Here is a 17,236-nt window from a genome sequence, read left to right as displayed (position 1 = left end):
AAAAAAAAAAAAAAAAAAAAAAAACACATTACTGAAGAATCATCGAGCCGGCTAATCAACAAATGATCCAGAATTTTTGTGGTCCGGCTTTTCAGTAAATATAAATTATTGCGGAGCACAGGAGGGTTTGGTCTGCGCAGGCTGTGCTCTAGTGGGTTTTAAAAAAGGAAAAGGGAAAAATAGTAGCTTCGCATGCAAAAAGTACTGTGGAGAAATTTTACATAAATTCCTTTTTTCTAAAAACTAAAGGATTGCTTATTTATTTATTTACTTTATTTTTAATTCTATGGTAATTAGGGTTTTAATGTTATTTAGTTTATTCTTAATTCTATGGTAATTAGTGTTTTAATGTTAAAATATGAAATAATTTGTTATTTTAATAAAAATATTTTTTCTCTCTTGACTTTATTTTATTGCAATTCTATTTTTATATTTCTTTATAAAATTTAATAATCTTATGGTTCTTTTAGATAGTATTAAATAATATAAAATTATGATATTGCGATTATTTGATATAAAAATTATAAAGTTGTATTAAAATTATGACTACATTATGTTCTTCAATTTACAGCTAATAACAATTCAGTACAATCCCATTGCTACAAACTATATTTTAGTGCACTTCTGTAATATAATAATATAAAATAACATAATTACACAATAATTAATTAACCGTAATATAATTGCATACTATCAATTGAATCAATGTAATACTTGACAAAATTAAGAAATTAAGTTCTTAGATAATCTAAAAAATTTACATTTAAATCCAATTCCAACATGAATTTTGATTTAAAAAGTTATGCTTCTTTCGCTTCTAATAGTACGAGTTTTAATAATATTGTTTTGCTAATACAATTTAGTACGAATTTTAATAATATTATTTTGTTAATAAAATCTACCACAAAATTATTAAGATCACCATATATATTTAAAATTTATAATATGCACATATATATCATTTTACATTAAGATTATTTAAAAATATATATTAGTTATTTTAAAATTTTATCTTTAAGAAAATATCTAGATTTTATGAACTCGTTAAAAATTAAAAAAAAAATAAAATATTAAGAGAAAATAAAAATTGATCAAATTATAACGTGAAACTCATGCTAAGTATATAAACTTGAAAATTTAATTATTAAAGTGCTTCGAATTAAAACTGTAGAGGTTCGAAACTTAAAAAGTAATAAAGTTATAAATTAAATGCGAAAGCGAAATAATAGAGTTTAGAGTTTACATTCCTTACACAATAATTTAGAATGACTAATAGGATTACGAGAATGTCAATTCCAAAAAAACAAACGAAAATCAAAGAAATAAACAAAAAGCAAATAACTGAGTATTTTAGAACGACCTTCATTAATTTTTGAAGGGAGTCCCGATAGTGAACTTATTCACAACTCTCTTGTTGATCGGGATCTGGAGCTTAGTCCTCTTGATATGAAATAGTTAATGAAAGGTTGAGTTACACTAAACCAATAAAAATATTACACTACTCACCGATACAGAAATTGAAGGTTGGTAAAAATCATAAAAACAACTAATGGAGCTCTTGATTTAAGTAAATTCATTTATCATAAGGAAAACTATTTATTGCATATATTTACTGTTATGAGATTTCTAAAATCGACCTATAGAGATACAATAACTCAAATAACATTCTAATATCATTTTCAAGTGAGCAATAACAACCACTTTCTCTTTTTAATTGTCTACTAGTATTCTTAGGGGCTCATAAAGATGTCCCACTATGCGTGAACCAATATCTAACATTGTCAACTAACCGGCCGTCCTCATACCCTGTTCAATATGAGCGCAAAAAATATCATTCTTCAATACCTCATCCGGTATGAGGATGAATCGGGTCATCCTCATACCCCGTCCGGTATGAGAGCTAAAATTACTATTCCTCGATATCTCGTCCGGTATGAGGTAACGTTTATAGTAGGGTTTTCTATATACACGGTCCATCCACCATCTCTCAGGATATCCAGTAAGACTACCATTCATTAATTCACATGACTAAACAAATTTCTATTTGCATATTAATTACAAATTTCACAAATCAACCATAAATCATACAAGACAAGTAATATATATATATATATATATCAAGGAAGCACAACTTGTAGCGCCCGGGAAATTGAAGAAGGAAAAAAAAAAAAAAGGTGTGTGCCACGTCAGCAGCCACGTCAGCAGGCCTAGTCAGCAGGCCTGGCCAACCAGGACCTGCCACGTGGCAAAACCACGTTGACCTGGGACGGGCCACGTTGGCGATCCGCGTGCGCGCGATCGGACGACCCAGATCAATCGCGCGCACGGACGGCCCAGATTTAATCGCACGGACGACCCATATTTAATAAAAAATGGACGGCCCAGATTAAAACAAAATGGACGGCTGATATCAAAAGGCAAAAGGGTATAAATAAGACCCCCACACCAGACCCCAAACCCTAGCCGCCTGCCCTCGCCGGAGAAGACGAACCAGAAGCCGGCCGCCGCCACCCGCCGCCGCACCGGAGGAATTTCCGACCGCCGATCGAGTTAAATTTCATACCCCCGACTCGTTTTTCCACGCTGATTTCCCCAGTGGCAAAATCGGAGCCAAAATTCCGGCTAAACAGCCGGAAAACACAGCCGAAAGCCAGCGGCGCCGCCGCGCCCCTTCTCGATTTTTGCCTCCGATGAGGCCCTTCCCTGCCTCTGTTTAATGCAATTTTTATATCACCGTGATCACCATTCTTTTCTCTACAGGTTGATCGGAGCTGAATCACCAAAACACGAACTTCACCGGAGAGCCGCCGCACCCAAGAGCACTGTCGCCAGTAAGCTTCGGTTTTCCGTAAATTTTCGGCCCCCCGAGAGCCGTAGGGTTGTTTTATCGTAGGAACCAATGCGAGTGTGGCCAAAAACGGCCAACCCGAGGCAAACCGCCGCCGCAAGCGGCGGCGCCGTCGCCGGAGCATGGCGGAGCCGCCGTGCCGGAGTTGCGATATTGGCCGAAAGGGGCCCTGGGCCTAATTTGGGATTTTTTGGAACACGTGCAGGTACCAGTAGTGTGTTTCAGTTCCCCGGAAAAAATTCAGGAAAAATTAGGGACAGCCTGCAAGCGCACTGTGAAGCCGTGTTCGGACCCCGAAACGAGTAAGGACCCCTCACCCTATTTTCTATCACGGTTTTAAAGTTCAATAAATGATAAAACGGTATTTCATGAATCAACGAATGTGTGAAATTGCTTAAGGTCGCTAATGGAGCCCGAGTCTAGTGTGTTTGTCGGTTAATTGTTATTTGGCCTGTTTTACAGTTTTAAATGCAGTATGAGGTTTGATGTTTTCATTTTATAGTTTCGTGTGCATATTGTACTGTTTTATTGATTATGGGTTGAATGACTGGGATATTGATACTGTATGTTGTCTGTTTGGCATAAATTACTATTTGCTTGTTTGTATGTGGATTAATGATGCTGACTGAGGAAAAAGAGAATGAAAGATTATGAAAATGGAAATTGTATAATGTGGTCAGCCTGACTAGATATCTTGGGAGATGGTGGACGGACTAGGTCCGTAGGGAACCCTACCGGGATTGTGGTCTCCCATACCGGACGGGGTATGGAGATCTTATGTGTTTTGGCGCCCATACCGGACGGGGTATGGGGACGGCCCTGGAATATGATTTCAAGTGTTAAGGGTTAACGGGTAGCGAGACCCCTATGGATCCCCATGAATACTAGTGGGCTGGTAAATGAGGAAAATATGTTGTGTAACGATTGAATTACGAAAAGTTTGATAGGTATTATGTTATACAGTTTATATATATGGTTTCATGATGATGATGATGTTATTGCTTTCGTATATTGTTTTATAAATTTCACCGAGATAAGTGAATGGCAAAGGTTTTATTATCGATAAAAGGATTTATTGTAAACTATGCTCCATTGGTCTATTTGTGTTTTCTACCCACCTTTACCTCCGTGACGGTGAGATATCGTGATGTCTTTACTGGGCTAGTGTAGCTCATTCCTTATTTAATTATTTCAGATCAAGAGGACATCGTTCCCGAGCCGGTTCCGCAGGAGGACGACGAAGGGGACGCCTAAAGACTCTATAGTCACATTCGTAGCTTTTACTTTCAAGTTTCTCCTTTAGGTAGTTTGATCTTTTATATTTTGTGAGCACGTTTTTGGTTTTAGTGTAAGGGATTTTATTCAAATTTTGACTTCGCTTCCGCATTTGATATTTTTAATATACATTTCATTATGAATTTCCGGGGCTGCTACACAACTGAATCATTCAACCATTCTAATATATCATCATGTATTTAAATTTATAAATTCAATAATCAGTTAAATAGGACAAATAAATAACTAACCGGTTTCAGTTCAATTAGTCATCCGTAATTATTCTTAAAGATTTCTAATTTACACAAAATATCATATTGTCAATTAATAAACTTCAATTCCATAACAGAGAACAAGGTGAGGGATTCTCATCCGAATTAATGTCCGAAATACCGAACTTTCTGTTGTGCCTACTAGTGATCTCTGAATTTTTTAAATTTTTTTATGGAGATTAAAACTCGCTTCACGTACCTAAAAATACATCAAAAATTCAAAATCGGTGTTCAAAACCCTTTTCTAGCCAATTTTAGGATTCTGGCACGATGGTTTGCCTCGGCCTAGCCGTTTTCGGCCAGTTTTGGCCAGTTTCAACCGATTTTATACTCATCCCTGCGAGAAAACACATTAGGAGGTCTCGATTGAACGAAAAAAGTCAAAAAACAAAAATCTACATGTTGTGGAATTTTCTGTTACAGCGGCTCCGCTGGCTCACATTCGCAGCTGGACTTTTTTTTCGATCAACCTGTAGAAAACAGAACAATGAACACAATAGTAAAAAAATCGTACGAAACGGGAAACAGGAATGGGCTCATCGGTGGCAGTTGTACGTTTTGCCCGTAATTTTCGGTCAATCCGCCGTTTCTTTTGCTCCGATTTGACCGTGGGGGTGCTCGGAATCAAATTTCGAGTGGATAAGAGAATTTTTACATTTTTTGACAGTTGGAGGGGGCTCCGGCGCGACGATGGACGTCGGTCGGCTCCCTTCTCCAACGACTGGTTCTTCTTTTCCGTCGGGAGGCTGACAGCTAGAGTTTGGGTTCGATGTGATACGAAATATTTATACTCATCTCGCATTAATTTGGATCGTTTATCGCGTTTGATCTCGACCGTCTGATCGCATGTAAAGAGGAAATAAATTTGGACCGTTCATCGTTATTTGATCTCGACCTTCCAATCGCGCTTGAGGAGGGAACGGATCCCGACCGACCACGCGTGCAGGAATGCTTCTGAGCCGTCCGATCGCGGGGCACGCGGATCGCTAGCGTGGCCTCCCGTTGGGCACCGAGTCATCATGCTTTGGCACGCGATGCACTCCGGTTTGTCGAGATTGCTGACTGTGCGGTCTTACATGGCTTAATCTTTTAAATTATGTTCTGACCTCCAATTTCTGATTTTTCTTTCAAAAACATCATTCGAACTCAAATTTTTACTCATTTTTTTTAAAATTATTTTTAATTTCATTCTCAGCTTATTTTTTTCTTAATTTCACAATAAACTAAAATTTATTAATTTCAAAAATAGGTATTTATACATTTTTTTAATGTTAAAATTAATTTCAAACTAAATTCTGAATATGGGTATTACAAAAATACCAATTAAATAACAAAAGAAAAAACAAATATTTTACTATTTTAAACATTTTTGTAGCATACGTTATTTTTTTAAAAAAAATTGTTTAAAATAATTAAAAGAAAATAAACATAATATTAATTTATAAAATGTGATGTGACGCCCCCATCATGGGTGGGCTATATTTGACCACATGAAAAAGAAAAAAAATTATTTCATGAATCAAATTCCAAAAACATTTGAACTTTTCTATATGCATGTTTCTAAGTAGTGAGCAATTTTAACGTGTCGTGGGACATCCATGAGTTAGTTGAATTTTTAAATTTTATTGATTTATTTTAAATTTTATGAACAATACAAAAAAATATCTAAAATATATTAATCATATTTATAAAATTTTTGTTTATCATTTTTTAGATAAAAAATTTAGTATTATATTTAAAAAATGTCACAAAATAGCAAGTTCTATGCATATGTTCATGAATTGTGGGACACAATACTTTATGGAGATATACACATACAAAGGTATGTATACTTTAAGATTGGGACGAGAGAGAGGGGAGTTGGTATGATTTTAAATAAATAGAGGGGTGTTTATAATTGCTTAGATAGAGTCGGTGGCTTTTTTCATTTTGTGATAATAGACAAATATGTGGTTTTCGTGGATACCCCCAATGGAATGTTACATGAACTTAGACCATGATTGATAGAGTGCGACTTAAAGTTGATTTTGCCTTGATATTATCTCATACGAACCAACAAAAAAGGAATGGCTTGTATTTAATCACGGTGCTTAATTTTTGATTAATGGGTTTTAAAAGGGGTGTTTAGCAAATCATAATCTTGATCTCATAACATTATCTTTTTATTTAATTAATGGTTTTGTCCATGCTTTGTTATTTGGACAAAAATGTGTTACATAATTTGAGACAATTTTATCTTTTCTTTTAAACATTAAAAAAAATATTAAATATTTTAACCAAGTATAGCTGTCTAATTCATATAATTTACATTGCATTATTTTAATGGATACATTAAGCTTTATTATACTAAAATTTGATTTTATTATGGACTCAAATATTATAAATTAATTATTTTTATATTTATATTAAATAAAATAAAATCTTAATTACCTTATTATAATAATAATTTTATAAATTTATTTAATATTATAATTTTATAAATAAATATAATTTCTAATCATTTTTTTTTTTTAAGAATCGTATGAAAAAAAATTCTCTTATATGTCTACGAAAGTAGTATTCATCAATATCTATCATAATAAATAAATCGATTATTTATAAGAAGAAGTAACATTCATCTACATCTATTCCATTAATATATTAAAATAATAAAAGTATCTCAAAAATAATAATATTATATGTAAGATAAAAAATAAGGAAAAAAAATAACCAAAAATAAGGAAAAAAATCACCAAATAAAGATTTGGCGAGACTGCGTTACAACTTGTATTTTCTTTTTGAATATTTAACTTTAAAACACAATCTCTACCAATCTTGTGTGGACGCGACCAAGTTTTGGTTCGGCCCAACCAAAAGGTTGACGAGACTACCCCAGCTAAAGCCCGTAACATCCGGACAAGGTTATCCGATCCGGTCCAAATCCAACAGTGACACGAGGCTTTGACACGTGCGTCTTGACTGCCCGATGGGTGACACGTGCCTAATTATGATAGTTACACGTGTCAAACACTTTGACGGCGACAACATTGGCCCGCCGAATTAATGAAGAATAGACGAGAGTTGAAATTCATTTTCGTGTCAAAATCACTTTCGTCCTTAGTCTGTGTATCGTATATGGTTTTGTGCAATGTGTTTTGTCCGAGTTCGGAAATACTCTTCACGGCAACCAGACTCTTATCCATTTGCAAATCACTAGTAAATTATTATATATATATATATATATACATGTATATACACACATACATATATTTATGGATTCTAAATTTAATTAGAGAACCGAATTTATAATTAAAATATAAAATTCACCCACTTAGTTTCAAACATGTATTACAATTTAATCAAGTAAATTTATAGTGTTAATAACATAACTCAATTAAATGTGCTAACTATAAAATAAATTACCACTCAAAACATAAATTAATATTTTCGAGACTAAAAACAAAAATTTCAGAGAAACTTTAAAAATTTAACCATACGCAAATATATTAGCATGTCACTTTTCCTAATTTTAATTATTTTTTATTCAAATTTTATATCTTCTATTTTATTCTTATTATCTTAAAACAAAAAACACATTATTTCATTAATTAATAAAGTTCATAAGAATAAATTGATTCTCAATTATCAAAAATGAAAATTCTTCTAAATTCGAACATTAAAATTTAAAAAAGCCCGAACTTATTTAATACATTAAACTAAAATATTTTCTTAAAATAGAAAAATAACAAAAAAACCTATTATTTTTTATAGGGAGAGAAAAAGGACAATTATATTCAAATTAATAAAACTAAAAGCTATCTTAATTAACCGTTAAAACCATATTTGCAAAATTTTTATGAACTAAAACCAAAACATAAATTTTCATAGTAGCTCTTTAGTAATGGCATTTTAGTAATTTTAAACACCTAATCCAACAGCAAATTACGGAACTCCCAAAGGTTAACGGTCTTGAGTGGCGGCGAGAGTGGAAGTGGGAGCATCGGTGGAGGCCGCAGCGCCACGGCCAGGCTTGGGCTGAAGGTGGCCTTCAGTTCCGTACGCTTTCCGCTTGTAATCTTCCAAATCTTTGTAGTTGACGTAAGGACTTGCCTCTAATGGCACCTCCTCTTTCCTTTCTTCATTCTTATTTTCTGTCTTCTCCTCCTCCGCCGTATTTTCTGGTTTCTTCTTCTCCATGTTTGAAAATTCTGAAGCTATGCTTGGTCTTTATATTACATTGTTGGATCTCAATGTACGTGCAACGTGTTATGCCACGTGTTCGCTTTTGAGTTCCACGTGTCACCATTCAAACATTGGTGGCCACGTGTCAAACACTCATCTCTCCACGTTTGCTTTTAATTATCTAATTATATATCCATATGCTTACAACTACTAGTATTCTATATTATATTAGAGAGTTTAGGTTATAAAGTCAAAATTTGTGCTATATATAGTTATGGTTTTATTTGATCATAAAATAACCAAAAGTATATTTAAAAATAATAAAAATTAAGTTAATATAAGCACTTATTTTTGCTATTTTTCTTACCACCATACTTCATTCCTCTACTTTGATAACAATAAAAAATAGTGTTCAATTAAAATATAAAAAAGTAATTGATTTTGCTCTAACGATTTAAAATTTAATTGAATAAAAATATTAAATTAATAAAATATCAATAGAAAATACTTAAAAATATAAGATTTATATTTTTTACACAGTTAAATTAAAATATTTAATAAACTTAAGAAAATATCTCTTAAAGAATTAAAATAACTAAAATAAAAATATAACTAAAAATCTATAAGATCAACCTCTGCAACACAGTTGGTGAAAAACGATAGACAATCTTTAATCACTAATTTTCTTACTGTTCAGAATTCGAATTTTACTTGTTTTGATATAAAATTGTTAAATAAGAATATGAGATACACTAACTCAATAAAAATATCAACATTTTACAATCGATATGAAAAATTAAAAGTTTATAAAAATTATAAAATAACCAATAGAGTAATTTTTCTTTTTAAGTAAATTTATTTAATTTTTTTTTTAAAACATTAGTTTCATATTAATTTTTTAGGTTCTAAAATACACATTGTGAAAGAGGAATCAAGATAGCAATCTATTAAACATTTTAAGAAACCAATAATAATCAAACTTTATCTTTTTACTTATTTACTGGTATCCCTAAGGGTCCATAGGGATTCTCACTACATGTGAATTTAAAATTTAATCTATTTAATAACTGGTCGTTCACATACCTTGTTTGATAATAAGTGTCAAATGTAATTGTTTGAAACAAGTTAATTTTCAGAATATAGTGAAATAAGAGAAAAAATTAGCGAATGAGAAAAAGGATCCAAATCTCTAATTCATTCTGACTTGTTGTTACTAATAATTATCTCTATTTCAAACCTTATTTCTAGAAAGTCATTTTATTTTAATAATTTTTATTTATTCTATTTAATTACGCTTCTATTTGAAATAGTGTTTAAATTATTATACATTTTATACAGATTATGTAACGCCCCGTTTTTTTTTTCTTTCGAAAGCAAAAGATAAAACAATCTCATGACCCAACACGTAAGTCCCATGCCAGTTTAATCACACACAAAGAAAACTTGTCCACATTTCATTGTTCAAACCTAATATAAACTTACAATTCTACATATACATCAAATGACAAAACCATATCATACACCTCCAGCAAACAGTATCCATACTAATATAAACTTTTACACACTACAACCCGCCACAAAGAAAACCTTTGCTCTATGGCGCTAAAGGCTAGGCTCAGCAACCAGCAACTCAGATCCCGACTTCATCCCTACTTCATCTATTAATGATAAGAAGTGAGTTCACATAACTCAATACGATAAAAATCAAGTTGCAGGTAAAATATGCAATGACAAGAAATTCAGTATGTCTATATGCATTTCTCATACACAACCCAAGTCATACCTTAAAACCACCCTAGAACTAGCCATCATTAATCTACCCCGAAAGTCCAGTTTTGGTTATCAGTAACACATATAACAACAGCAAATCTAGTACCTCCATAGGTACCCTATCTATACCACCTACATCCTGCCTTAACACTACCCTAGTACAAGAAGAGAGGAGTCGGTCGAGGACAGGAAAGGGAACTGGAGAAGGAGGAGACGAGTTAGACGACGGAGTGAGCTGTGGCAATGTGGAGGACGATGGAGACCGAAGGTATGATGAATTTAAATTTCGAATATAGGATGATGGTGAAATACAGATTTGATTATGCAAATTTTGAAATAATGTATAGACAGTAAAGGAAATGGAAATAGGAGATAGGTGACTGATGGAATAGGAGAGTGGAGAGAGACGGTAAGTGGCAGAACAGTTTGGTTGGGATCATGAGTGGAGAGTGGACAGAGACGATAAGTGGCAGAATAGTTTGGTTGGGATCGTGAGTGGAGAGAAGTAGAGAAAGCTGTGGGAGGAGAGGTCGATAGGTACTGAAGTGCGTTGTCGGGACAATATAAGGAATTAGAAAAGGAAGTAGATGACAGAAGAAACAAGAGAGTGAATGAAGGATTTCAGTTGCGAAAAGGTGGGAGGAGGACGGTGAGTGAATAGCTAAAAAGGAATTCGTGGGGAGGAGAGGTGAACTGGTACGAGAAGGGTGAGTCGGAAGAAATGGAAAATGAACAGGAGAGTGGGAGGCAAAATATTGAGAGAAATAGGGAGGCAGGAAGGGAGAACGGCTGCGGATGGTCGAGTAGGGCACAGAGAGTGGGTGAAAAGGATAGAGAGTAGGGTGCTGTGAGCCGAAGAACACAGAGAGGAGGGAAGAGAGCGGGAAAGTTTGAAAAGTGATAATGATAGAGAGTAGGGTGTTATAAGCCGAAGAACATAGAGAGGAGGGTAGAGAGGGACTGAGAGCGGGAATGTTTGGAAAGTGATAATGATAGAGAGTTGGGTGCTATGAGCCGAAGAACACAGAGAGGAGGGAAGAGAGGGACTGAGAGCGGGAATATTGGGAAAGAGTGCCGTGACAGGTGTGGTGAGGGGTGACGTGAGTGGGAGAGAAAGGGGATTGGGATGACGGTTAGGGAACATTGAGCATGCGTATGTAAGGTTTGTGTGTGTGTGTGTGTTTGTATAGATGTGTATTGGTGTTGGTGTGTATTGGTGTACACTATAAAAATATGCTTGTAAATTTGAAAACTGTATGAAAATGTTGGTTGTTTGGCAATAACTGAAGTTGGAATGACTGGTGTGTGGGTTAGGTATGCATGTATGTGTGGCATATTGAGTAGGGACAGGGTGAGGTGGCATTAGTTATGGTCGAGGTTAGGACACCGATATTGGTTGTTGTCACCCAAGAAGTTAAGCCGGTCGCCGATATTGGTGATGTCTGGGAGTTATTAAATTGGAAATGAGTTGAGTCGCCGATAGTGGTGACGAAAGGAAATAGTAACAGTATGTGTGTGGGTGGCCAATTGGGTTGTGTAGTGAGAAAAAGGGGTCATCGATATTGGTGACGAATGGGGGTATTATCAGGAGGTAACAGTGTGGGTGAGTGTCCGGTTCAAAAATACCCCCAAAATCCAAACTTTCACCTATTTTTTTCCAAAATTATTTTCAATTTAATCTTCTATCAATTTTATTTCAATTTTTACTCTAAATAAATAAAAAAAATTAAAAAATTATTTTATTGTATTTATAATAAAATCCTAAATTACAAAAAAACTAATTTAGAGTGTTACATCTCTGCCCAGCAAACCAAGGAGGAGATAAGGGAGTTGTTTGATCCCCCTTCACCATTTGTATAGTATAAGGCCACCTCCATACCGAGTGGATCCAATACCACCATGGTGTAACCCTACTTCTCCACAATATCATTCAGTACCGTCACAGTACAATCCGGTGCCTCCACCATATAATTTGGTGTCTCTGCAGGGCCACCTGGTTCCTCACTAGCATAATCCAGGTCTCCTTCAGCAGGACCCAGCTCTGCCCATGATGGATTCCGGCTACATCGAGAGGTATAAAAGACTTAATCCATCTACTTTTGTAAGGGCATCCACTTTTGAAGAAGCTAAGTATTGGTTAGTAGAGATAGAGAAGACCTTTGCGACTCTTAAAGAAGTTCCTGAACAAAAGGTTATCTTTGCCACTTACATACTCGTAGGTGAGGCAGGACGTTGGTGGCAACTAAAGCAGGGTACTCTACTCACTCCAGTCACTTGGGAGTAAATTTTTACAGCCTTTAATGCTGAGTATTTTCCAGAACACCTCTGACATCTGAAGTAAATGGAGTTTGCTCACCAGATTTAAAGAAATTTATCAGTATCAGAATATGCTCAGAAATTTCTAGAGTTATGTTGATACTCTCCTGCGAGCATGACAAGTGAAGGCATGATGGCAAGAAGGTTTGAATAGGGTTTTCATCCTGAGATCAGACCACAGTTGTATGTCTTTGAGATTGACACATATTTAACGGTATTGGCTAAGGCACAGTTGATAGAGAGGAACTTCTATATTTTTTTCCCGACAGTGGCTAACTTTAGGCCCCTAGTTCTACATCGTAGGCCAGCACCTACTGCACTAAGCCAGCGGAACAAGAGACCAAGGCCTGCAACTCAGACTCCTCCACAGGCCCTGATAGCAGGATATGGCAAGGTTTGTTAACACTGTGGTAAAGATCATGGAGATCGACCTTGTTATTGCCTTAACAATACTTGTCGCATATAGAGGAGTGTCCAAAACTACGTAAGAGAGTGTTTGAAGAATTAGAATTAGACCATAACCATAGTCCAGGGCAAAGTCTATACACTCACCCACCAGGATGCTGAAACCAACCCCGATGTGATACAGGATATATACACTATCTGCAACCACCTTGCACATATTTTTATTGATATTGGTAGTTCACATTATTTTGTTTCACATGCTTTTACTCAAAATTTAAATGTGGTACTTGAAAGTCTTGATTCTGTACTCTTTATGTTTATATCTAGGAATGGGACATTATTGGAGAATGTTATATATAAACCTTGTATAATAGAAATAATAGGTAGGGAATTGAGTGTAGATCTAATAACACTTGACACAAGTAATTTTGATGTAATTCTAGAAATGAATTGGTTAGCAGCATATCACACTATTGTGGATTGTTTCTAAAAAAAAGTTTGTATTTAACATTTCTAACTAATAATATTTCATGAATTAATAAAATTTTAAATATTGTTGACATATGGTAACTGTATTGTTTATCGAATGTCTTTAACTTAGCTATACTTTCCACGCTAGGTAAACCAAAGAAAGATATTTGCATTCAAGAAATTCTTATTATCCAAGATTTTTCAGACGTATTCCCTGATGAACTATCAAGACTGCTAATAAATTGAGAAGTCAAATTTGTCATAGATCTTCAGCCCGATACCTAACTCATCTCAGTTGACCCCTACAGAATGAGTCGTGTCGAGATAGAAGAACTGAGAAAATAGATCAAAGAGTTGTAAGATAATGAGTTCATCTAACATAACATATCCTCTTAAGGTGCCAGAGTCACGTTCGCAAGAAAAAATGATGGATCCTTAAATAACAGAGAATTGAACAGGGTCATAGTCAAGAACAAGTACCCCCTCCCCAGGATTGATGATCTTTTCGATAAATTGCACGGTGCCTAGATTTTTTCCAAAGTTGATCTGCATTCAGGATCCCATCAGGTGAAGATGAAGGTAGAAGATATTCTTAAGACGTCCTTCAGGACCTGGTATGGGCATTATGAGTTTCTTGTCATGTCGTTTAGATTGACTAATGCGCCTACAATTTTTATGAATTTGATGAACAGGATCTTCAAGCCATTCTTGGATCAGTTTGTTATAGTTTTCATTGATTATATCTTGGTTTACTCTAAGAGTAAAGAGCAACACACTCAACATCTGACTCAAATTTTATAGGTTCTCAGAGAAAAGCAACTATATGCAAAGTTGAGTAATTATGGAGTTTGGCTTGAGTAGATTTCCTTCATAAGACACATAGTATCAAAAGATAGAGTGTTAGTAAATTCCGACAAGATTGATGCAATGATGGATTAGAAGCAGTTGACCTCTGTCAAGAAAATTAGAAGCTTCTTATATATGACATGTTATTACTGCATGTTTGTAGAAGGATTCTCAAGTATAGCAGCCCCCCCCCCCCCCCCCCCTGATACGACTAACAAAAAAAAATGTTAAGTTCGAGTGCAATAAGGAGTGTGAAAAGAGTTTTATAAAATTTAAGGAACGACTTACTACTGCACCAGTATTGGCTCTGGCAATTGGAACAAGTGGGTATACAATATATAGTAATGCGTCCTACCAAAGATTGGGTTGTATTTTGATACAATACGGGAAGATCATAGCTTATGGGTCTAGAGAGTTGAAATTTCACGAAAAGAATTACCCCACCCATGACTTGGAGTATTCTGCCATTATCCACGCCTTAAAGATCTGACGTCATTACTTGTATGGGAAAACATTTAAAGTCTATACGGACCATAAGAGCCTAAAACATATATTCACCCAGAAAGACCTAAACATGCATAAGAGGTGTTGGATAGAACTCTTTGATGATTACCATTATAAGATCTTGTGCCACTCGGACAAGGGTGATGTGGAAGTTGATGTCTTTAGTAGGAAGAATATAGGTATATTAGCTCACATAATGATCTTTGAGTGTAGGATGATAAAAGCCACACAGTAGATATAACTCCAAATTTTAAAAAGGACTACATGTCTAGATCACTTAACAATCCAACACGAGTTAATGCAGAGAATAAGGGAGGCTCAACTGGTCGATTCTATTCTAGTAGCTCTCAGAAATAACATAGAACAGAGTTTAAATTTAGAGTTTCGAGTCTCTGTAGATGGGTTGCTCAGGTTCCAAGATAGATTATGTATTTCTAATGACAACAAGTTGAAGAGAGATATCATGACAGAGACTCATAGTTTAAACTTCTCCATGCACCCAAGAGGTATGCAGATATACCAAAGCACGCAGCCTCGATTCTGGTGGAGCGGAATAAAAGAAAAAATTGTCGATTTCATCTCCAAAAATTCCTTATATACCAACACGATGGGTTACTTCAACCGCTGCCAATTCCAAAATGGAAATGGTAACATATCACCATGAACTTTATAATATGATTGTCTAAGTCATGTTCGAGTCACGATTCTATCTGAGTAACTATTGATCAACTCACTAATTCCTCCCATTTATTGGCTATCAGAATAACATATCCCTAGGACAAGCTAATTAGAATCTATATTCGAGTGATAGTCAGACTGTATGGAATTCCAGTGACAGTGGTATCAGATAGAGACTCTAGATTCACCTCTAAGTTTTGGACAAGACTTCGAAAAGTAATGGGAACGAAATTATTTTTTTAGTATAATATTCTACCCCCAAACATATGGGCAATCAGAACGAGCTATTCGCACACTGGAGGATATGTTCAAGGCTTGTATTCTAGATTTCAGAGGGCACTGGGACGACCACTTACCTTTGATAGAGTTTGCCTACAGTAGTAGTTATCAGACAAGTATTGGTATGACTCCGTATAAGGCATTGTATGACTGATCTTGTAAGTCACTGATCTATTTAGAAGAGGAGGGTGACAGAAAATTAATTGGCCTAGATATTATAAATGAGACCACAATGAAAATTGCCAAGATCAGGAAAAATATATAAACGGTTCATAATAGACAAAAAAGTTATGCAGACACACGAAGGAGATGTTTAGAATTTGAAAAATGCGATTGAGTGTTCCTTTAGGTCACCCCCTTTAAGAGAACCACCAAGTTTAGAAAGAGGAAAAAGTTGAATCCCTGGTTCATCAGATTATTTGAAATTTTGGATAAAATTGGGATATCCGCTTATAGACTAGCACTATCTCTAGATATATTCAGAGTCCATAACATTTTATTTGTGTCGATGTTACGCAAGTATAACCCTGATATCTCGCATGTTTTGTTTTATAAACCACTTCTATTTCAGGAGGATTTATCTTATGAAGACGTACCGGTTAGTATTTTGGACCGAAAAAGCAGAGTATTTCGCAACAAACAAATCCCTTTTACCAAGATCTTATGATAAAATCACTCTCAGTACAAGACCACCTGGGAGTTGGAATCAAACTTCAGGCTCAAATTTCCTCAATTGATTGACTAGGGGCAATAATTTGAGGAACCAAATTTTTTTAAAGGGGAAGAGTTGTAATATTCTGAGCTCAAGATTTAGGTTCGAGATGACATAATTTAATATTTTTTAATAATAATAATAATAGTTAATTTTAATTTTTTTAAGAAATATGAATTTTGAATGAATGTGAAAATAATTTTAGAAAACATGGCAAAACTGTAAATAAAAGGAGAGTGTATTTGAGAAAAAAGTTTGAAGACGAGGGCCAAACCATGAAAAGGAGAAATGCAGCCATATGGGATAGCCATGTCAGTAGCACAATAAGTCAGAACACGCTGCATGGTGGACATGCTGACATGGGCTTCATACGGGAGCCACGCAAGCTATCCGCATGCCTGGCTGATCCAATGGCTTGTGTTCAGTCTTGTGCACACGAATGGTACGGATTGACTTCCCAAATAAGTGTGATCGGATGGTCCACACGTCTTTGATTGAATAGCCCAGATTTATCCCCCTATTAGGCGTGGTTAAACGGCTGAGGAGGCACCGTGCGGACCTAGATGGACGACCTAGATCGAGGGAAGGGGAGTATTTATAAGCCTTTTCCATCGAAACCCTAGCCCTATCCACAATCCTACTCGCCGGAGAAGAAGAAAAAAGGCAAGTGGAGGAGAAGCCTAGCCACCGACACCGCCG

The 17,236-nt window shown here is 35.2% G+C and overlaps 1 protein-coding gene across 1 annotated transcript; it reads right to left on the bottom strand.

Moving 5' to 3' along the window:
* Positions 1-8,173: 8,173 nt before the first annotated feature.
* Positions 8,174-8,579, bottom strand: LOC110822435 (uncharacterized). Its single transcript, XM_022052560.2, has one exon. It carries the CDS (start codon positions 8,569-8,571, stop codon positions 8,335-8,337), a length of 237 nt encoding a protein of 78 aa, XP_021908252.1. The 5' UTR covers positions 8,572-8,579; the 3' UTR covers positions 8,174-8,334.
* Positions 8,580-17,236: the final 8,657 nt, after the last annotated feature.

The sequence above is a fragment of the Carica papaya genome, chromosome 4 (genome assembly GCF_054855325.1).
Source record: "Carica papaya isolate Zhongbai chromosome 4, ASM5485532v1, whole genome shotgun sequence".
Taxonomy (NCBI): Eukaryota; Viridiplantae; Streptophyta; class Magnoliopsida; order Brassicales; family Caricaceae; genus Carica; species Carica papaya.
The sequence above is the reverse complement of the archived record's forward strand: the minus strand, read 5'-3'. Positions and strand labels throughout refer to the sequence as shown.